This window comes from Haliotis rubra, unplaced genomic scaffold (genome assembly GCF_003918875.1).
Source record: "Haliotis rubra isolate DU_JTF1 unplaced genomic scaffold, ASM391887v1 Scf83, whole genome shotgun sequence".
Classification (NCBI taxonomy): domain Eukaryota; kingdom Metazoa; phylum Mollusca; class Gastropoda; order Lepetellida; family Haliotidae; genus Haliotis; species Haliotis rubra.
In genome coordinates, this window is record NW_025767557.1 from 720347 (window position 1) to 744302 (window position 23956).

Here is a 23956-nt window from a genome sequence, read left to right on the forward strand (position 1 = left end):
CACAATTATCACTTATTCATGACATATAATATACATTGCTGGTTATGAAAAAACATATAAACAAAAATTCAAAATTTCACCCCACCTCCCTGTTTAAATAAATGGTACCTGGTATTCCATTCAAATCGATACGTTGTCAGCACAGCAACCCGTCATCTCTATGTAGATAAAACATAGACCATATATCTACGCACACAATATATGGCTGTCACTGACAGTGTCAGTGCCCATTTTAAAACTGGTTAAATAGCGTGCTTCTGCCTGTAAGCGCAAAACGCAAATATTTCTACATCTATAAAAATACATTTTCCATGTCTGTTACAAATTTGTGTAGCTAAACGCCAAACTTTCACTGACAGAAAGGAACATGACCTTGTAAAGAATAAATGCATTATGTCACGCGATTAAGAGATTACGCTTCGCTGAGAGCACCTGTTGACAGAGTGACCTCCCTTGATTCCAGGATTGTTTACAAATGGCGACTAACGGGGTGAATCAGTGGAAGGACACTGATTTGTTTACTTGTTTATCACTGTGATATGGATTAAACACCATTGTCAGCGATGTAGATGGATTTTAGGTGGACACGTAAGTCATTTCCCTGAGGAAATCGCAAAATAGGCAATTCCTCTGCCTTATCTGACCTCGTAACCAACGAAATGTGTTGTTGATTGATTTTGTCCCATTAGTTGCCTGTGGGATGAAGTTAATGAAGTGGGGTTTTTTTCTTGAACGATTTATTTTTTTAATTAGGATTTTATTAAATGTACTTCCAAGTTTGATAAAACTACACTATTGAAAAATGTAGGATATTTTATAAATATTTTTAAACTTTTAAGAATATATAATTTTAGAGTTGGGACAAATTAGGTTATCAGCTATTGTGACGTATTGGTTAAGTATGTGGTTCTGAATTCAGATTTATTTTCTTTCAGTACTTAGAGAAATATATAGGCTATGCGTACAGTCAGAATGTTGTTCATGCATGTAGGCCTATAATTTACTCCACTTCAGAGAGTATGTACACAATCATATAGTAACCATGCAAAAATAATATTCCTAATGTTGTTCTAGGACCTGAGACTGAATATTTGTTTCAAATATCATATACTCTCCAGAAAAGAACTGAATCACATCCGGGATTGAGGCTGACTTCAAAGTGTGACTGACCAACATTTCAAGATGTCGATGCGTACAAAGATCCGTGGGTTCACAGCCTGGGTGAACCTTCGCACAATGTCCAACAACAGCCTGCTAAATAATGTCCTGATGGACTTACTGACCGGCACACACATGAAGTACCTCATTGAGAGCATCACTGGCAGGGACTTCAAGAGGCTGGAGAGTTTTGATGGGTAGGATGCACATTTTGTTGCAGCTCTAGAGATTAATGCACTGGTTTGTATCTAGACATTTCAAAAGTGAGGTAAATAACCATTTTGCTAGCACTGCTGGTTGGTTAAAATTGAAAACTTGTAAGTCTGGTGTGTATGCTTATAAAGGTTTTTGTTAGCATTTCTAGGATATCTGAAACATTTTGGGTTATTGGATATTTGAAAGGTTTTGGAAGATGAGATCTTGACCTCAGACATTCATGGTCCAAGATTGAAAATAATTAATTTTTAACTTCTTTGAGTGGCATTTTTAGAACGATACAATAATCTGTATCCAAATGTCGCATCACCTGAATAGAGAAGTTGTTCATCCATAAAGTTTGTCCTTATCTAATTATTGTTTAGTACAAAGGTTTTGACTGAATGGGGAGGAATAACTTACTGTAATCAGCTTCCAAAACAAGCATGTCTGGTGTTTTTTCCAAAAGCTACCTGCACAGCCTATGCTTCCTGTTACTGATGTGTAGATTTATTTAACACATTACATATCTTGGGATTCTTAGCTATTGTACAAATACTTATCTCTGGTGGGGGTAGCCTAGTGGTTAAAGTGTTTGATTGTCACGCCAAAGGCCCGGGTTCAATTCCCCACATGGGTACAATGTGTAAAGCCCATTTCTGGTGTCCACCACCATGATATTGCTGGAATATTGCTAAAAGTGGAGTAAAATTAAACTCACTAAACTTTTTCTGTTCCAGTCTGAGTCAACAGCAAAAGCAGACTCGAGTGGAGTGGGTCATGGAGGAACTGAGGAAATGTAATGTCATCCCATTTGATACCTATGTGGATTGCAGAATGTTTGCCATGAGGAGTGCAGATCATGTAAGTCAAAACTTGCTTTTAACCAAAGCTAAACACTGTTTTGTCCTGGTTTAAAGCCATAATTAAATACATATGTCAATGACGTAACTATGCTGCTTTCAGAAAATATATTATCTTCTTTCTCACACTCTTTTTTGCTCTCCAAGAGAGAATCTCACCTGAGTGTCTCTTGATATCAAATATATTGATGTTTATCAAAATTTAATTCTCTACCCACCTCGGTGGGGTAGCCTTGCGAATAAAGCAATCACTATTCATGCTGGAGGCCTGGTTTCGATTCAACACATGGGGACAATATGTGAAGCCCATTTCTGGTGTCCCCCATTGTGATATGGAAGTGGTGCAGGGGTGGAAATAACTTTAAAATTGCTTGTATACTCCGGTACAGTGGCACATGTAAAATCACTTGCCCTGATAATTTTTCCTCAATACCGGCCGATTTTCTTGGTGATTTTTTAAATAAACAACATAATTAACATTGGCATGTCAACCCGACACCGGTACAGTGTGATATACAAATGTGCTTGCCCAACAGAAAAAAACACTGGACTCGGACGTCGGGCAATGGGTTATTTCCACCCCTGTGGTGTAAAACCATACTCACTCACTTAAAACTCAAAGGCTAAATGTCAAATGACATGAGGGCAAGACTCTATATATCATCCAAAATATTTCACCTGACTTTTATTCAATTTGTAAACAGTAATAAGCAATGTTGTCACTGTAAATAGAAATGTTAACCAGCTTCTGTGCCAGAGTTGTTCGTGATGTCATTTGATTGTGACACTAATTATGTCACAATGGTCTGCAAAGTATCAAGATTCAGTTCCATTACAGTGATATCTTCTAGCAGATCTAGTGATATATTACGTATAGATCTGTCATTGAGTGACATGAAAAATATCACCAAAGCTGAGCATATGCAGGACCAAGTCAAACTTTGTGATAACTTGTCAGCAAGAAAACAACCACATGTATGTTATGTTTATTGTAGATATCACTCATATCAGAGAATAAAGTTTGTAAAAAAATGAACATTTTAACTTCTTATAAGTTTCTCATACAAAATAAGAAAAAGATGAAAAGTTCTTATAAGAAATTTTTGTCACTAAGAAATATATAAGATTCGTATAAGAAACACCATTATAATTTCTTATAAGTTTCTTATTCCCAATTATTTCTTATAAGAATCTTATGAGAATTCATCTTCTTATAAGAATCTTATAAGATTCTTATAAGAATCTTATAAGATCTTATAAGGTAAAACCGTATGGGCAGACAATGAACAAGGTTACAAAGTGTAAGGAAGGATAACAATATATGGATGAACAACGACGTCGTGAGAGCGACGTTTTTCATCCATATTTTGTTATCCTTCCTTACTGCTCCAACTTCTAAATGCCTCTGAAAGAAGTTACAAAATGTAGCCTCATGAAGATGTAGCTTATGAATAAATACTCCTGGGTGCCGTTGTATAAAACAACCTTAGCGCTAAGGCTACCTTAAGTCTATGTTAAGGTATGGGAGTTACGGTCACCTTAGCGCTAAGATCGTTTTGTACAACGGCTCCCTGATAAACAATTCAGTTTTTAAATTATAATTTGAAATGCATTTTGAACTCGCTTGTATGAGAATATCATATTGTCATGTTTTGTTTTTATATTTTGCTTTATATATTTATTCATGTTGCACTTGCAAGTCCTTGTATTATAAGCAAGATACGTTTCTATGTATCAGGTGTTTGAGTTGTTGTGGCGTCTGGTGAGCCATGATATCTGGTTTGTCTGGGAGAGAGCTGAGTATCTGCAACATGATGACAGAGACATCTTGACACAGGTGCCCTTCAAAGTGAGTACTTGCAAACATCTTCACTCTTCCACATTTAAATCACAACTATACATCTGTGGCTTTTATAATCTGTGTTTATTATGACTGACTAAATATTGAATGTGTTTATAACTTCTACCTGATTTAAGGCCCGCTCTTGAATTAACCTTCCAAGGTATATTCAGGGGTGGAAATAACTTTAAAATTGCTAGTGTACTCCGGTACAGCGGCACATGTAAAATCACTTGCCCTGATAATTTTTCCGCTATACCGGCCGATTTTCTTGGTGATTTTTTAAATAAACAACATAATTAACATTGGAATGTCAACTCGACACCTGTACAGTGTGATATACAAATGTGCTTGCCCGACAGAAAAAAACACTGGACTCGGACGTCGGGCAATGGGTTATTTCCACCCCTGTATATTGTATCAATCAGTATCAAACATAAGTCAGAGATTGTAACCACTTCTTGGGGTTGATGGGGGGTTGAAAAATTACAGATTCATCTTAAAACTCTGATTTTTTATGAGGAATCATCTTTCCAAACACAAAGATTGGTTGGTTAGTTGGTTGGTGTTTAAAGCCGCTCTCAGCAATATTGCAGCTATAGGGCGCGGTCTGTAAATAATCGAGTGTAAATTCGAATAACCTGTAGTTCTCTGCTAACATGTAAGAGTGAGAGGTAGAGTATGGCCAGAAATTATTGAGAATTTTAGGAATATGTTTAATTGGATTTCTAGTATAAATAACCTTGACCAGCTATCAAGTGTTTGGTTTCATTCAAGAGAGACAACTCCGTTAATCCTTTTTCATTAGTTTGTGAAGAGTTATCCCCCTTTGTTTACTTGCTAGCAGACGACATTTTCAGTGATCCTCAGTATGGATGATTTAGAGAAGAGGAAGTTGATTTTAGAGTATTATAACAAGGACATCAGATCAGCTAAAGTGATTTCAAGTAGAACAGGCATCCCTTTGTCCACTGTTTATCGTGTTTTGAAAAATATTGCAAATGGATATGGCATTGAGCACCAGGGAGGCGCAGGTAGGCCCAGAAAATTGACTGTCGGTGACAGGAGGCGGCTTGGTATTCTTGTTTCTAAAAACAAACGAAGGAGTTTAGAAAACTTAAGGCTGGATATGATTGATAGAGGAACTGTGGCTGTCTGTAAGGAGACAATTAGAACTGAGCTGCATGCAATGGGTTGGCAGAAAAGTCGAGGAATTCCATCACCGATCATGAAACCTGAACAAAAGGAGCGAAGGTTGAACTGGTGCTTACAGCATAGAAATTTTAACTGGGACAATGTGATTTTCTCAGATGAAAGTTCTGTGTGGCTGTTTCCTAATACACTGAAATTCTGGACCAAACAAACTGAAAAACCTTTGTATCAGCACCCAAAGTACAGTCCGAAATTTAACGTGTGGGGTGGCATATCTGTGTTAGGGGCAACGCCCCTCTGTGTATTTGAAGGAATATGAACAGTGAGCGGTACACAGATATTCTCGAGGGACATTTACTTCCATCTGCTCCACGTGTTCTATGGAAATGTTTGATTTTCCAGCAGGACAACGACCCAAAACATCGTTCAAAGCATTCACAGGCCTGGTTTCGGACCCAAAATATGACATTATTAGATTGGCCAAGCTATAGCCCTGACCTAAATCCAATAGAAAATGTTTGGGGACTTATGAAGGAAAGTGTCAATAAGAAAAATCTGACAAATATTGCTGAAATGAAAGAAGAGGTGGTCCGATATTGGGACAGCATGGACCACGACTTTCTAACTTCTTTGATCAGTAGTATGCCCCGCCGCATTGAAGCCTGCATTGCTGCCCATGGTGACTTGACAAAATACTAACTGTTCACCTGTCTTTGAATCTGGAGTTATGTTCTGCTAATATTCACATTTAATACGTGAGTAATGAGTGAAAACAATAAAAAATTTACAACCTTTAAATTCGCAATAATTTCTGGTTGTACTGTAATTATGCTCTGTTTCCAGTGGACCCCAGAGCCACCCCCAAAGAAGAAAAAGAAGACGAAACTGAAGAAGTCTCTTCTCACTGGTTTTGGGTCAGCCTCGTTAGTGGAGGAGAAATTACCGGGGGTGAGTCTGGCGGCGGAGACCCTCGTGGAAACTGATGGGACACAAATTATATTGACAATTTTTATTGCATAATATTATGCATGCAAAATACAAGATTAGTCTGTCAGAGTGAGTGAGTGAAGTTAGTTTTTCCTCGCACTCAGCAATATTCCAGCTGTATGGCAGCAGTCTGTAAATAATAGAGTCTGGACCAGACAATCCAGTGATCAACAACATAATACAATTTATGCAATTAGCAAAGCATGTGTCAACCAAATTAGCAAGCCTGACCACTCGATCCTGTTATTCAACACTTACAGCAAGAATTGATTACTGAAGATCAATTCTAACCTGTATCTAAATCATGGGTCTAGTCTGTCAAAAGCCCCATACTCAAAGTGTTTGTTGGAATTTGACTGTCTGTGATGGTGATTTTGCTGATAACTACAACACAAAGCTTCAGACATTATCTATCTTCTTGGATAGATCTGGGCACAGAATACTCAGTCACCTGAACTGATCCAATTTGCAGTGCAGAGTTGTGGCCCTTGGGTACATCAGAAACCTATGACTCTGGGTTTGAGTGAGTGAGTGAGTTTAGTTTTACGCAGCACTCAGCAATATTCCCTCTATATGTCGGCGGTCTGTAAATAATCGAGTCTGGACCACACAATCCAGTGATCAACAGCAGGAGCATCGATCTGCGCAATTGGGAACCGATGACATGTGTCAACCAAGCCAGTGAGTCTGACCACCCAAACCAGTTAGTCGCCTCTTACGACAAGCATGGGTTACTGAAAGTTTATTCTTACCCGGACCTTCAAAGGTCACTCTGGCATTGAACTGTTGTTTTGCCTGAGCATGTTCCAAGTTTGTCAAACCCATACCCACACTCATCAGTTTCACCAAATTGGTAGACATCTGTGATACGCATCACTTTGGACTTTCCTCGAACATTAAGCTGATTTACTGTGAAGTAACCATGGTAACAGGAATTTGTTAAAAGCTCACTCACTGTTGTTTCTCAGGCTGATGTACCAGACGAACAGTGGGTCAAGTATCCCAACTCAGAGTTTATGAAGAACTTCAAGAGGAAGCGGACGGCTGGCAGATACCCAAACTCGGATAGATGTATCCTGGAACTTGTAAATGCTCAACTGAAAGTAAGTTAAGCATCGACAATCCTGAAATGTTGACTTGGTTGTTTTGTCAGTACATTTTCTTTATGTTTGGAACACTTAAAAAAATTGTTTCATCTGCTTGTTTGTGTTACCGTTATATTTAGTTTGCTGGCTGATGGTATCCTGGTAGAAATATGTTTATCCACACAGCAGGGACATGGAATTTCTTTTGTTAATTCCTAACATACTGAACCAACAAAATTTTTGGTCATGTATTTTTATAGGGGAATATATTTTATGAAATTCTGTGCTCACACTTGATGATAAATTGACATGATCCTAAAATATTCTGGATCTGATAAACATCTTGTTGACAACATTAAGGTAATGTTGTCTTCACTCTGACTGATGTTTTGGGGTGACTAAATAAATTGTTTCATTGTTTAATTGAGGAATTTTTATCAACAAAATACATATTGGTCATTGTGGTGAATAATGCAAAATTGTATGATTTTGTCAGTAAGCTTGATAAACCAAGGCGATCAGTCTCATGTCCTGTTTGTTCTCTGACGACTTGAAGGAATCTTACACTAATGATTTAAATATATTGCACAAAATGAGCTCATTACAGAACAGATCTCCATGGATTCGTGTAGGTAATTAGGGAGCAACCAAATTTGATTGGAAAGGGAGAGAGGTATCATTTGAAATCAGCATGTATGTATGTTTATGTTGGGGAACTCAAATATTTTAAAATTTATTTATGTTTAATTATATTTGTAAGTTACCAAATTAATGTTATACAAGACATATGTAAGAAATAGTTCAGTGTATCTGGGGTTGTATTAATTTTTAGACAAGAAGTTCTTTCCCACCTCATAGAAGACAAATGGTTGCTCCCTTAGTTATGCTCTAGAATACATTGTTATCAGAAGAAGACTTCAAACTCATTAGATGATATTTACAGGAAAAAAAAGACCTTTATTGGAAATTAATTTGGAAAAATCTTACCAATCACAACATTCTTGAATTTTTACTCTAAATTTTCACTCTTATTTCAGAAAAGTAAAGAAGGAAGCAATCTGTTTTGTTATGTGAGTGAATTTTAAGCTTCCTGAAGAAATACATGTTCATTTTCTATATAAAAATACTATGTAATACATACATGAAAATTAATTTATATCTTATCTAATAATTGAGTCAAAACGTATTCCAATAAAACATTATAATCAATAAGTTTTTGCTTTCATCAAAGTAGACACAGTTTTGTGTATGCTAGTGAAATTTTAAAGATCTCCTTATTTTTCTTGTGACTACAGTTTATTTGTCATGCCAAGAATTATTTTTGATGATGGATTAACTATAGTAGTTTGAAAGAAAGGTGCTTTTAAAATGTTATGGAACAGTATGAATCATCCAGCTATTGTATCCCTGCAGAGTGTGGATGATCTAGTCGACAGCCGTGTGCTCTGCATCCTCATCAACTCCTACGTACCCAACACCTTCACCACCGACCTGCTGCTTAACGACAGGTGAGAACACACCTGTACAGTTTAAAGGTCTACAGGTTCACTAACTGCAGCAAAGAACGAGCTCGGAATATGTAAATGATAATCCATCAAAATGGCATGTCCTATCTCTGTGTCTATTACTGACTGACTGAGTGTGGGGAATCGAACCTGGGTCTTCGTACATTTCTAAATACAAAAACGCTTTAACCACTAGGCTACTACCGCCCCTGTGTCTAATTAAAAATGTGAAAGTAAACCTCTTTGTATTAAATTGAAGTGAATGTCTGGTACATTTCTAAATACAAAACTTGTTTCAACTGTCCACTGGTACGCACAGTAGAAGTATGTTCATGTGTTTTGAATTTGTTCATGACCAAATCTTAGAATTAATTTAATACGTGACCATTAACTGTGTCAATAAGAATAAAATATGAAAATAAACCCAATTTTATATAAAATATGGCATGAAGATCACTTTGAAGTGAAAGTCAAGCAAATTCATAACAAATTTAAACAAGAAAATGTATTTCAACTGTCCCACTGATAAGTATGGTGCGTATGACAAAAATGAAGAGAAAAGAATAATGTTGATTTGTTTATAACCTACATGTGAAATTAATTTTAAATAAATCTTGAACCTATGAAAATAAACTACTTTGCTGAAGACAGTGGAAATTTAGATGGATGTGTCAGGAAATGATGAAGGCTTACTAGCGTTTATAGCTGAGATTAATTCTTTAGCTCTGTTCACCAAAAAATGATAAAAAGCTAAAACACAGTGACCAGGTGTGTAATGATCACTGAAACTGTCAATTACATTACATTAGTCCTTTGTGAAAGTAATAGCAAGATTTACTGGCTGTAGTTCCATCAATACTGTGTTATGATGATTTGACAGATGCCCTTTATTCTGTAATACATTGATCCTCTGGTTGATGGTTTAGTCCTCAAGCCATGTCATACCAAAATGTGCGATAAGATGGAACTGGTTATTTTACCAACTTCCAGCATTTTGGTGATAAACCAAGATATAGCTTCCTTGGATCAGTGTTTGAGGATGGTTTTACACCGCTTTTAGCAATATTCCAGCAATATTAAGGCGGGAACACCAGAAATGGGCTTCACACATTGTAACCATGTGGGCAATCGAACCCGGACCTTCAAACAAACACTTTATTCTCTAGACTCGGAGTAATGTGTGTCTGTATGGGGTATAAATATTCTTGAACCGGACATTGAACCCTGTTTCACCAAGGACTGAAACTAATTCTGTGTAACAGAGCCAGTGAAGGTTGATTTAGGGAGGTAAAGCTTCACATCTTTGTGTAGATTTACTGTGGTAATTGTCACTGATACGCTGCTAACAGTGTTTTCAGTTTTTGCAGTAGAATTTCTTACTATGTCTTCAATGATATTCAAGTGAGTGAGTGGGTTTAGATTTACGCTGCTTTTAGCAATATTCCTGCAATATCACGGTGGGGGACATCAGAAATGGGCTTAACACATTAACGGGTCTTCGGCGCATGTGGAATAAGAAACTGACCTTTAACCAAAGTGTGGGCCATTTTCGCAGAATTCCCTAATGTATTTGCCATAATAAACATCGAGAAAACTTTGTAAATTGACTAATAGCTGTGCTTATCAAAACAATGCTGAGAAGTCAAACAGTTATGAATGAACTCAAATAGGAATGAAACTAAAACCACTTCTGTGACAGTTACTTGGCAAATGAACCTTTGGTTCTGCAATTTTCTGTAAACAATGTGAAATATTCACAACCAGCTATAGACTGCCATGTAGTTTTTTTATCAAGGAAGTTGTGCTTCTAAATATCTCTTACAGATTGGTCTATAAATTTGTTAGGGGGTACCTTTAGGAAGAGGGTAAATATGCTACTTTACATTGAGCTCCTGCTTTATGTTAAACTGTATAATAAATCTAGACCTTTCATTCAGCATCTCCTAAATTTGTTGTTTGTAATTGACCAGCTGCCTCTGAGTATTTGCTCCCGTTACTGACACAAACGAGTTTTGTTATCTCTACAGGTGGACAATCAACATAGCCTTAAGAGCAGGGGAGAAAATGTTCAAGTTTGAGACACCTTTTGACTCTGAAGATTTGGTAGAGGTCAGTATCTGTTCTGACAGTTGTGTCTGTACAGTTGATATGGGTAATGTATCACTAGCTGTGCATTTATATACTGATGCACTGAACAAAATGAGTTCAGGATCAAGAAACATTTTCAGGATATATTTTTGTATTGAAGACTGAGCACAGGATATGAAAATATCCCTAAAATGATTCATTATCCTCACATATATTGTTCAGTACACTACTAGTGATGCAGCCGATATCTGAGGTACTAGTAATTGGGTTGGGTAGCTTCTGAGCAAGATTCCAGTACCTGAGTAGTCACATAGAATAGAATAGAATAATACTTTAATGCCTTTTCAGGAATTTGTGTTACATCAGCAGAGCTACTGACACATCAGAGAGATACAAGACATATTTACATAAATTCATTGATTTAGGTATCTTCACATTTGTTTAAGAGAGATATGGTACTTGGAATAAAGGATGTATGGTCTCTCTTAGTTTTCACATTTGGAACTTTGTAGCGGCGGCCTGAAGGGAGGAGGTTGCATTCCAAATTTAAGTAGTGAGTACGGTCAGATATAATTTTGACAGCTTGATTCACAATTTGCCGCTCATATATTGATGATAACATTCAAATCTGACTCCAGCGATTTTACTTGTGATGTTAACAATTTTGTCTATTTTAGATTTGAGATGAACTGAGAGAGACCCGTACCAATAATGGAAGGAAAATGTTAAAATTCTCTGAATAAATGCCACATAAAATTATGACATCACAGATGGGTTAATAAATTAAAAGATCTCAGTTTACGCATGAGATGAAGATGTTGTTGACACTTGACATGATATGTTGACCGACAGTAACACTAAAACTGCCATGGTTACAACTACAAGTTAATTATGTATGTATGTCTTTCCAGATATGCATGCATTCCTTTTGACTTAATCTGTATGTCGGAAAAAAGATTAGTCTCAATTGAACTTCAGTGAATGCATGATTTGATTCTGTTATATGTGAGTCTAAATAACTTTTGCCAGGGCTCAGTTAAAACTGTTCCCAATCCGACATATTTGTACCCAACTCTTGCAACCTACAGCAGGCACTGGGGTATTGTTCAGTAATAAGGGGGGACCCATCCCAGTACCTGTATGTACCTATCATTCACTTAAACCTGCTTAGTCCGGAAACTGTACATTCAGGAAGGTTTTGGTTTGGTTTGGCTGCTGTTTACGCCGCACTCAGCAATATTCCAGCTGTATGGTGGCGGTCTGTAAGGAATCGCGACTGGACCAGACAATCCAGTGATCAACACCAAATTGTGTGTACCTGGGCAGGGCAATAGAGGGTTGCGTTCTAGGTAGGGCTTCAACGAGTCCATTTTTTTGGACTCGAGTAGTCGAGGGGTGAGACTCGACTCGGACCCGAGTACTCGAAATTCATACCTTTCAAACAAACGATTGCGCAACCGGCATGACGTGTTCCGATCACACAAGTGAACACTTACTTCTTTCCGTCTACATATCGTCATGTGACTAACATTTCCTATTGGTCAGAATCAGTATTTGGATGTTTACTTGACAAACGTTTTTTTTCTTCGTACTTCTTGTACTGCCTGCAAAACGCAGTGAGATACCGCACAGGCGGCATTTGGTTATTTTGCTCTTTACACTATCCAGATGAAGATACGCCCATACGTTTGATTTTTTTATCTTTCTCCATTCTTATCAATTGCCAAGATAGTTACCTAATCATTTTAAAAAAGTGAAAACTCAAACGATGTATAATATTTACTCTCATCTTCAGACTTGTAGCAACTAATATCATACAGCCACACCGTGTGAGGAGTAAACTATTTAATCTAGGTGTTAATAAAAACATTATCAGATGGGTTAAAGAATTCAGGGTACATAGAACTCAGTATGTCAGTATCAATGGCTATCAATCTTCTTTGCTCTCAACCTCTACTAGAGATCCACATGGCTGTGTTCCTTCATCCGTACTCTTCGTTTTGTATACCAATGACTGTTACTTGTCAATATATGACTTGTTTACTGTGAAATTTGCAGATGATGCCACTGTTACTGGCCTAATTTCTGATTCTGAACATTATTATCGTCAAGGCATTGACAAAACCGTAATGACAGTTTTTTTTATCAAACCTTTATTCAAAGTGTGTTGACCTACAATTTTCTATGTTGGTATGGGGATCTGTCTCATCTCAACAAAAACAAACTTTTCAAAATTGTTAATACTGCTTGCAAAATTTCTGGAGTGTCTTTCGAGTATACTCCCTTTATCAATGAGCGCCAGATTGTCAAAAAGGGAGCTAAAATTAGATTTGATAGTTGATATATTTGATCTCACCATTTTGAACTACTTCCTTCTGGACGCGGCTGACGATTACCTTCCCTCAAAACAAACAGAGCTAGGCAGTCTTTCATACCATCAAGTATTCGTGAATGCAACAAATATTTTGAATCACCATCATGTGATTAGAACTAGAATTATTCAGCCTCTTTACCTATGTGGTTAATTGAATTATATCATGTCAGTTTTATTTGTAAATAGCATTCGTTTTGAGCATGTAATCATTGTGTATATTTTTGTGAACTGTGCATATATCCACTTCGAGACAGTTTGGATGTATAAGAGTTTCCTCCGGGATAATAAAGTTATATCTTAATATTAGACGTTAACGGCCGCTCATGCTTAGCACATGGCAGACAGTCTGTCAACGTCAAATAATCCGAAGTTATCTTCCTTTTCGAGTCCTCGAGTCCTTGAAAATGGACTCGAGTCCAGCTAGACCCGACTTCGTCCTCGAGTACTGAGTACCTCGTGGAAGCCCTAGTTAAAAGAATATCAACAACAATTGGTGTGAATTGTAGTTTTTCTTGAAAAGAGTAAACCAGCAATGTGTTAATTGTTTATTTAAATGTTACTGTTCAAAACAGCAAACGTGAAATTGAAAAGATGTGAGTTGTCAACTTTTTAAAGTCTCTGATAATTTGCATACAAGGTGTTAAAGTTTTCGTGATATATTTGACATATACCAAATTGGTCCTATTTCTACTTTGTTCCTTGCTGTAGTTATTCAAGGGTGTTATGAAGTCCTCATAGCTCCCATGTTTCTGTTCCCAGGCTGAGCCAATGGCTGTGTGTTCCTATTTCTGTACGTTCTTCATGCTGGCATACAAATACCGCCAGTGCAAGGCCGTGATCGACCGAGTGGTGAGTAGGACATTGTACCTCATGATACCTATATATGTGTACCAGGATACACTGTCCTTGTTATACAGGTGGTGGCTCTGGTTTAACACGTTTCATGTTTCTTGCAGTTGCTGTATGAAGCAATCAATAATCATGTTAAATTTTATACAGATAGATTGAAACCTTAATGTTCTTCAGTAAGTACATAATGTTGTATGTTTTTCTTTGAGTGCTTGAGTGAGTGAGTGAGTGCAGACACCACTAATGGCAATAGCCAATACTTCACACAATACATTGCACACTGCAGCTTATAAAGGTCAAACCTGTTACTGATTGTGTCACAAACTGTATACAACTGTCACAAACTTTCCGCCGACATTAAATATTTCAAAGCAGTGTTATGCACAACTCCCTTAATTACAAAGTTTCACTTCAATTTGCAAGATTCTGGTGCCACACACAAGTTGTAGACCAAAGTTTACAGGGAACTTATTATTATTGTTGTCATTTTTATTATTTATCTTATTGTTGTGTTGTTCTTTTACAAAGTGAATGCCAGGGAAAGTATGTGGGAAAACACCCACAAAGAAGCATCCTCGCTTTTTAGATAGTTTTTATAGAGCAGTCAGCATTACCTTTGATATATTTGCATGTATTATTATTGTGTTTGTTTGGAAAAGTTTAAGTTTTTGTTTCGGATGTCCACAGAACTGGATCAACCAGCTGATCCGCGAGTGTAACCATGAGTTGGAGAAATTCCCCGCCACCGTAACCAACATGGCCGACCTGCAGAAGCGGAAGGACATGAAGGCTAACATCGAAGCACACAAGGAGGGTAAGGTGGACTGCACTGACAGATTCTGTACGGCCAGCGGCAGCAGCGTCTCCTACACTCCATCATTGTCAGAATTATTCCACCAGTGAAAATAGGATACAAAATAGAATACAATATTTCCCCTTAAACTGTCAATCAACCCATGAAGATCTGAATTAGGATTTATCTTCAGGAACCTGTCAGGAGCTGGTATAATATGGTTAAATTGTTTAAAAACAATGTCTGAGGTTGAATGCTTTTACTATGTGGACCATGTGTGTTGTTATCTTCATCAGTAGGGGTGAAATGGTGTGCTGCGGTATAAGTAGAACCGCGGTATTTTGCCTTCGGTTCGGTATACCGTAACGCAATCCAAAAATTCGGCCTTTTCGCTTTTCGTACAATCATTTCTATCTTGTCATAGAATGACAGTTTTGTTCATTTAAAATAACAAAGATTATGGTTATTTTTCTTTCAATGTTATTAAACATTGTAAGGTTTGGCTCTTGTTGTCAATTTTCTGCATTACGATCATATCTCATGTACCGAACCAAAACGGACCGAACCAAAGACCTTGTACCGCAATACGTACCGTACCGTGGTAAGAGAGTACCGTTTCACCCCTATTGATCAGATTCTGTTATTTACCGATTTCCATGTTTTCCCCAGCTGTACAGAAGACGCTGCGGCGCTATGACATGCAGTACTGCAAGGATCTGGTGCAGCACGTGGCCGACGTCCGCCTGCAGGTATCAGAACTCAAGCTGCTTCCAGTCTTATCTGTTTGTGTGGATAATGTCATGAAATGTGTATGAACAATCTCATTAAAAACAGATCTTAGTTCTCTGATTCAGTGGGAGCAAGAACGTAGATCTGAGTTTACTGAGAGTGTGTGAATAACATAGATTCATTCTATCTGTGTTTATAATTTATACCAAATTTAAATGTTTAAGTTGCCATGCATGCAAGTGTTTTAATCTAGTTTATGAAATTTTATATCCTTGAACCACAAAACTGAAATGCTTCCTCATGTGCAAGCCTGTTCCATTCTCTCTCAAAGTCTTGTAAGGTTACCATGGAAACTATTATGGACAAGTTGTTTGTTATTTCCATCTGTTCTAATGTTCCAATGTTGTTAGCATTTCTTACATAAGGCTTGTATGGCTTCAAATTTAGTATCATGTATTTCCTAGTGTTTGGAATTTTAGTCAAACATATTTTTTTTATCCTCCTGTAATAGACTCAGTCTACCTGTGAAGATCCGGGTTAGAATTGGTCTTCAGCAACACATGCTTGTTGAAAGAGGCGACTAACGAGACCGGGTTGTCAGGCTCACTGACTAGGTTGACACATGTCATCATATCCCAATTGCGTAGATCGATGCTCATGATGTTGATCACTGGATAGTCTGGTCCAGACTCGATTATTTTTATTTAACCAGTCGGGTGAGCTACAGAGCCTGTGTCTGTAGTGATTTGTTTGTAGCTGTCCTGATTCTTTATATTCTTCTATTTTAGATTCACAAGGAGATTCGAGAACAGATCCGGCACCGTTTTGACAAGCTCACCATCCCCCGCAACATCACCATCAACGACCTCTGTCTCTCCTATGTCATAAACCTGGTGAGACTGCAGATCTAACTGACTGATTACTTCATATGTTTTCAAGAGTTATTCTGTAGCTACCATATGTTCAAATTCTCTCAGAATACAGTGCCATAATGTGTTTTTTGTGGATTGTTTTTTTTTTTTAAATGTCAGGGCCACTACCAGAATATCAAATCGTCACAGTATAACTGAGACAGCTTTTATATAAAAGAATTGACCTTCACTCTGTGTAAATCAAAGATGGCTGCTGATTGGCAGTTTCCTCATATCCAGAGTTCCAGAGTTCAGAACTCACCTTGCCCTGTGGGTCTGAGAACTAGGCTTTTCTTACAGATGACTTACCATAACACTTTCGACAGCAAATAACACCAGATTACATGTATTTTATCTTTTTGCCTATGACTTAAGCAAGTTATAAATAGAATACATGGAAGGCAAAGGAATTCCATGAGAAGGGTTTTCCCATGAATGTTTTCTCGACCATTTCCTGGAGAGTGACATCTCGAATCTAAACATATTTAAATGTATAAGTCTGTTACGTCATATGCTTATGAACATCAGTTTCTCGATCCAATATTTCACAACATTTAATATCCAGTGGAATACTTTACACTCCTCAGTGACTACTTCAATATTGCATAGTGTTTAACATTACTATGCTTTGTGGTACACATCTACTTTAAAGTGTTGAGACAAAGTGCTACTCTACATTGTTTGTGTATAGATAAATACCAGAACTCTCCCAATGAAGTTGTTTAACTGGACATTATATACTGAGGGAACAAAATAAGGGATCAATGAAAGCACAAGTGTTCCTTTTATTTTTTCCAGGTTTCTTCACAAGCGTTGTATCACATAGCGTTGTATCACATAGCTGTATCACATAGCGTTATCTGACATGAAGAAACCAAACAAATAAAGGAACACTTGTGCTTTCATGTGATCCCTTATTTTTCTCCTTCAGTATGTATATATATTTTTTCAGAATTTGATAATCTTGAGGGTTCTGTTTTTCTGCCATACACGATACACAAAGTGTTTGTTGTAAGATCTAGGACAAGGATTAAAATAATGTTGCTGTCTTATGAAGTGTATGTATTTGTTTCCCCAGACTCTCACGAATGGTTCTGGGTTCTACATGATTGAACAGAAGGAGCTGCTCACTGAGGGGCGCAGACTGGTGCTCAGAAATAAGGAGACTGGAGACTTTATTGATGACTTCACCAGTAAAAACAAGGGTAGGTCTATTCTTCAGCAGTAAAAACTAGGGTTGGTCGGGACTTCACAATAAAGACAAAGGTAGGTCGAGACTCAATAGTAAAGACAGGGCTGGGTCAACACTTCACTTGGGAAGTTAATTGATGACTTCACCAGTAGAAAGAAGGGTAGGTTTCACCATATTTACAGTTATGGCCAACTGGAAGTTTATTTTGGACTTCACCAGTGAAAACAGGGTAAGACCAGTTTCATGTGTTGAGCAGATCTTGCCTGTCCTTTACCTTGACTCACCTTGACTCACCATGGTGTTTTACAGAGTCTGTCAAGAAGTTCCTGCGTCTTCCAGATCTCAACGTGGTGGAGATTGATCCTGCCAAATACCCCAAGTATGAGGTACGAGACCATACTTAATGTCTGAAGACCAAAGTGTGGATCCGATTCTACACACACTCTTACAATTTGCACATTGGTGGTTTTAGTTCATAACTCATTCTAGCACGACATTGTGTGATACTCGATTCTGATTGGCTGAGAGCTCATCAAAACCGTACTTAAATGTCTGTTTAAGACCGCTAATTAAAGTGACCGATTCACCGCGTAATGAATACAACGAACTCGTTGACCCTATTGTTTGTAAACAAACATGTCGGACATCGGCAATTTCTATCTCGGCAGCATCTTTGGTGTTTTTGAAGTAAAAAGCGAATGGTTTGAAGAAGAATTTCTTGACCCTAATCCCAGTGAAGAAACTACAAAGCTGGAAAATCTGTCAGCAGCAAAGCCAGTATATTCAAATCGGGTCCAGATCTACGTGTTGACATCGACAACACATCCGCCCCACACGTCCTAACCTGACCGCTCCGTCCGTCCGGCCATAATGCCCAGTCCTTCCACTTCCACTGTCCATGTATCCCACATAAAACGTGGCATGTCAGGTGTTTTCCAAATTGGGAATAGTAGGGTGGTTATCAACAATTATTTCCATGAATAAAGTTAGCGGTGACTAAACCTAGCGAGTTCACGGCTTGAATTTGGGCGAGTCAATTGTCATACAGTAGGCGAGATCAATAATTCACTTGAGAAAAATCAAATAATTGTACTTGCTCACGGTATAAACTGTATTTTTTTTATTTATGTATGCTACTTGTTACAAATACAAGCATACTGGTTCCTGAAATATAGCATTTATGTTGTTGAAAATGTCATATTTTGTTTATTACACAACCTTTCCTTCAACGGGGAGATTCCAAGCGATTTCCAGGAAAAAGGCCCCTTCGCGCCTTGTGTTCTTGCATGCCAAACAGTTCGGTTTTAAAAAGCTTATCAGTCGTGCTCGAATGAAGATTTCAATTTTTAGGTCCTTTATCGTTGATTTAAGACCGCTAAATGTTTAATTTAAAACCTCACGCTAACATGTTCGGTTTTTAAATTACATTTAGCGGTCTTAAATCAACGATAAAGGACCGCAAAATTGAAAACAGAGTAGCTTTATCTTCTAAATGAACCCCTCAAAATACACAGATAATCTTCAGTGTTAACACACACAGAATTACCTTTCAGCTGTTACAGTAAAGTGTGAATTTGGTGCTGGTGTTAGTCAGTGAATCCAGCACAACAGAATGCTTACTATGCCCCTCTTTTTCATGGGAAAAACATCAGATTAAATCATCATGATTTTAAAAATATCTGTCTTAGGACCAGGGTTTTACACAGACTTTTTAAAATGGGAGTCATGGTGACTCACAATATTTGTTTTTGGGAGTCATTTTCAATATTTGGGAGTCGTGAAGATTTTAGTATCTTTGTGTTAGCCATTCTCAGTATGTAACTGTGTATGTCACACCACCAAATGCAACTACAGCATTGTTCAGTTCAAACAGCCAGGATTACTGTCTCCTCTGAGTTCTCTGGAACAATCTGACAGCTTTGTAAAAGTCAAACTATCATCGAACAATATCATTTTTTGCTTATCAAATCGATTTTATTGAACTGAATTGTGAGGGCCCCCATAAAACTTGCATCAAGCTTGACTCGTATGGTAATATTTTGAGAGTCGTTTACAGAATTGTTGCGTCAAATACGCAGGAATCACGCGTCATGTAAAACCCTGCTTAGGAGGAGTCTGAAAATGTACCAGAAGACATACTTATAATGCTGGTTGAATGCTTGTCATTCCCAGAGGGTATTCAGGGATGCCATGTGTTTTCCTCCTAGTTAGGGGCGGTGGGGTAGCCTAGTGGTTAAAGCGTTGGCTCGTCACGCCGAAGACCCGGGTTCGATTCCCCACATGGGCACACTGTGTTAAGCCCATTACGGTGTCCCCCGCCGTGATATTGCTGGAATATTGCTAAAAGCGGCGTAAAACCAAACTCAGTCTGTCAGTCCTCCTAGTTAGTTGTGATGACTGTGAGCCACATGGTTTTAGTGTCCCACATCATGAAAACTGGTGTCACAAGTAACCACTGAAGTCCATTAATAGAAACAGGCATGCTTAATTTTGTAGAATTTCTGTGTTTAAAATGGAATTTAGTGATAGAAATTGGATGTGGACCGTCTGAAGTGTGACCATATTTCTTATCACAACAGAAGTACTGGTAAAGTGTGATCTGCATGTTGAGTTCTAATGATTCAAGTAACTATTTCCCAAGTATGTAGTTCAAGAATCCCCACTACACCCTCTGTGACAGTCTTTAGTGATGTCGTCTGCTGTGTTCCAGTTTTACCTGGAGGCCCCAAGTCGCAACAAGCAGCTGAAAGCGGGAACAGTGTTCCTGTACCAAGTGTTCCCCGGGGGAACACCATCGCCTGGCAGAGGATGTTCATCCGAGCTGCCAAGGATAATGAGTACATCATTGTGGAGAAGATGATCTCGTTCTTCAAGGGAACCCCTTCCTTCATCAACTGTAGGGAACCAAAGACTGGGAACACAGCTCTTCACTGGGCCAGTCGGAATGGCCATTATGTAAGTATGATTACTTCAAAATCTTTAGTTCAGTACCATGACATTCAAAGTCAAATATTAAAATAATCGAGGTTAGGTTTGTTTGTTAACGCCACATCCAGCAATATTCCAGCTCTATGGCGACGGTCTGTAAATAATCAAATCTGGACCAGATAGTCCAGTGATCAACAGCATGAGCATCAATCTATGCAATTGGGTTATGACGAGCTCAGGTAGATTCTTTATATCAGCACTAGAGAAAAGGATTTTATAGCATCAAGTGTAATTTAATAGGAGTGTGTAGAAAGTACCTATTTCATGGTCAAGAAGTAGGGTTTAAATCTAAGGTTTTATGTTATTAACAAGATTTCATTATTCACATTGCCAACAGTAGGAAACCAACAGTGAAACCTTGTATCTTTGATCTGTATGGACCATTGCAATATTGTGGTGTCCTGTTACTACTATTGTTAGTGTCCTGGGTCCCCATCCTCAAAGTCGTGAAGTCGATCGTGAGCACTCACGACAGTCGTAAACCTATGTCTATGTTAAACTATGGGAGACGATCATATGCTCATGTCGTAAGTCTATGTTAAAGTATGGGAGTTAACGCTTACAGGCTCGACCAGTCGTGTCTATGTTAAAAGCATGGGAGTTACGATCATCGTAACACTACGATCGTTTTGTGGAATGGGACCCTGATACCACAGACATCAGACCAGATGTGCTAAGTTATTTGCAACCCCATACTTTAACATTAACTTGCGATTATTGTTGCACACAGAATGCTTTGCAGAACAGGGCCCTTAAACTATGACAGAATGTCAAGATAACAGATTTCAAATGAACAAAGTGTAGTTCTAGTATTTAATAAATTTGAGAATTTTAACTTTGAGTACTGAATACTTAATACAACAATAGAACTAAACATTATGATACACCTTACAATTTCTTGTGACATACTCCTGACAAAGTGGTCTTAGCATTGTGATAATTATAGTGAGTGAGTGAGTGAGTTGGGTTTTATGCAGCTTTTAGCAATATTCCAGCAATGTCAAGGCAGGGGACACCTTAAATGGGCTTCACACATTGTGCCCATGTGGGATTCGAACCCAGGTCGTCAGCGTGACGAACCGACGCTTTAACCATTAGGCTACCCCACGCCCTGAGATTATTATAAGTGTGTGTTAAAGTAACAGAGTTATGACTGTTCTAGTGCTAAGACCACTTGGTGCAAGAGAACCCTGCCATGTTGAGGTGAGATTTATTACTACAAGTGTATCCACCTGTTTCAGGACATTGTGTATCTCCTCCTGGAGAGTGGCGCCAATATCGATGCCAAGAACAACTTCCGCTGCACACCCCTCAACTCGGCCATCGAGGGCTTGCACAGGAAAATCTCCAATGTAAGTGTTTTCTAGGAGGTTTCACAGGGGGCATATACTAGGTTTTGAGACAGAAATTAGGATTCTGAATTAGAATCTGGTTAAAGGCTCAACAGAATGTCTTGTCACGTCTGACAGTAGAACAGGTAATTGTGAAAATATTGTTTTCTGTTTCTGCTCTGTGAGTCAAGTATCAGGAATAATGCCTCACATGGCCACTCACAAACTCAATCAAGAATGAACGAACTTACAAACTCACTCATGAACTGACTCACTAATGAATAAATGCATGGACGAACAGATGAATGAATGAATGAACAGGCGAACGAATGAATGGATGGATGACGAACAGATGGATGGATGAATGAATGAAATGCACGGACGAACAGATGGATGGATGAATGAATACACGACGAACAAACAAACGAACAACAAAACCATTCACTTGTGCACCCACCCACTCACTTACTCACTTGTCACTGTGTGTGATGTTGCAGCTGCTGATTGAGTGGGGCTGTGACGTCCACTGTAAGAACAGCCGCGCTCAGAGTCCGCTGGAATGTGCCAAGAATGATGACTTCAGGAAATTCCTTATAGGTGAGTGTAGGAAGGCCCAGGAAATCTCTTACTAAGCCTGACTTCATGAAAACTGGCTGAAATTGGTTTTAATGAGATAACTGACCCATCATCTCTGGGAATCACTGCAATTGGCATGTTCAAGAAACGTTAATGTTTTATACTTCAAGGTGTTCTTCCAATTAACTATCCTAAAACGTGAACATGTACATACATACCTCTGACTCTTGTAAAGCCAGCACGACAGTCATCTCATTTAGTAATGTTTCTGGAAGTATAACTCCTGTTCACACCCCATTCACAGGACTGTACGACCACTACTCCACCGTGGTTCCGAAGATCATGAACGGGGACGTACAGGCGCTGGACGAGGCTATTAAACAACATGTGACTGGAGAGAGGGAGTTTGTCAGCCTCACCAGCAGGTGAGTGGAGGTCATATAGCGTGGATGTATCTCCCCTTAGCTCTGACACATCAGCTGTGTAATCTCTAATTAGGCCAGGGTCTACATCCGATCAGCCCTCATTGGACCATGCAAATGATGTTTTGTTGTCAAGTGGTGTCATGGTGGAGTCGCTTTCACCTACATATTGCTGGAAACCATACTCCATTAGGCTTTCTTGCTGGTGCTAACCTTAACAATTGCAATATTAGCGTTGTTGTTGGACTCACATAGTTTGACATGATGCAGGCTATGTCTTGTCAAAGGCCAAGGTCAAATATCGTCACTTTCTGGACAAGGTCTTGTTGTCAACCCCATCAGAAGATAACATCTCATTGTTTCCTTTAAGCGGTCAGTTATCAGTGATGGTAATGGGAGATGTGGGCGGCATTTGATGGAGACCTCGGGCTTAGGACTGTATCATATTTTTAATATCTGACCCCCCTATGACCCACCACCTTCACATTTTATGTAATTGTTTTATCCTTACTAACCCAAATGATTTTATGCCAGCAAATATTTAGGTCCTCAGAATTAAACATTTGTAGTCTGCTTGTGTTGTGCACTGCGTTATTATTACCCTGGGTAATGAGTGAGTGAGTGAGTTTAGTATTACGCCACCTTTAGTAATATTCCAGCAATATCGCGGTGGGGGATACCAGAAACGGATTTTCACACATTGTACCATGTGGGGAATCGAACCCGGGTCTTTGGCGTGACAAGTGATGGGCAGTGGATCCATGTGCACATTTTCTGCTTCCTGGGGAACATACAACATGCTGCTTGCGAGGAACTAGAATGTTAAATGTCACCTTTCCATCTCATCCGCCCGGGTACCCATATAACCACATCACAACCATCTCATCCGCCTGGGGGTACCCATATAACCATCTCATC

General features: G+C 38.5%; 1 protein-coding gene across 1 annotated transcript in view; it reads left to right on the forward strand.

Annotated features, from left to right (window-relative positions):
• Window positions 1–478: 478 nt before the first annotated feature.
• The window catches only part of LOC124262271, a 33235-nt gene continuing 9757 nt past the window's right edge, over window positions 479–23956 (forward strand). Inside the window, 20 exon segments of the mRNA XM_046696756.1 lie at window positions 479–588; window positions 1119–1355; window positions 2094–2217; window positions 3955–4065; window positions 6052–6156; window positions 7164–7298; window positions 8318–8350; window positions 8694–8788; window positions 10813–10894; window positions 14007–14096; window positions 14784–14910; window positions 15559–15638; window positions 16407–16511; window positions 17608–17734; window positions 18031–18107; window positions 20432–20503; window positions 20506–20676; window positions 21951–22061; window positions 22538–22637; window positions 22921–23041. Of these exon segments, the coding sequence (XP_046552712.1) occupies window positions 1183–1355; window positions 2094–2217; window positions 3955–4065; window positions 6052–6156; window positions 7164–7298; window positions 8318–8350; window positions 8694–8788; window positions 10813–10894; window positions 14007–14096; window positions 14784–14910; window positions 15559–15638; window positions 16407–16511; window positions 17608–17734; window positions 18031–18107; window positions 20432–20503; window positions 20506–20676; window positions 21951–22061; window positions 22538–22637; window positions 22921–23041 (2039 nt within the window). The 5' untranslated portion in view covers window positions 479–588; window positions 1119–1182.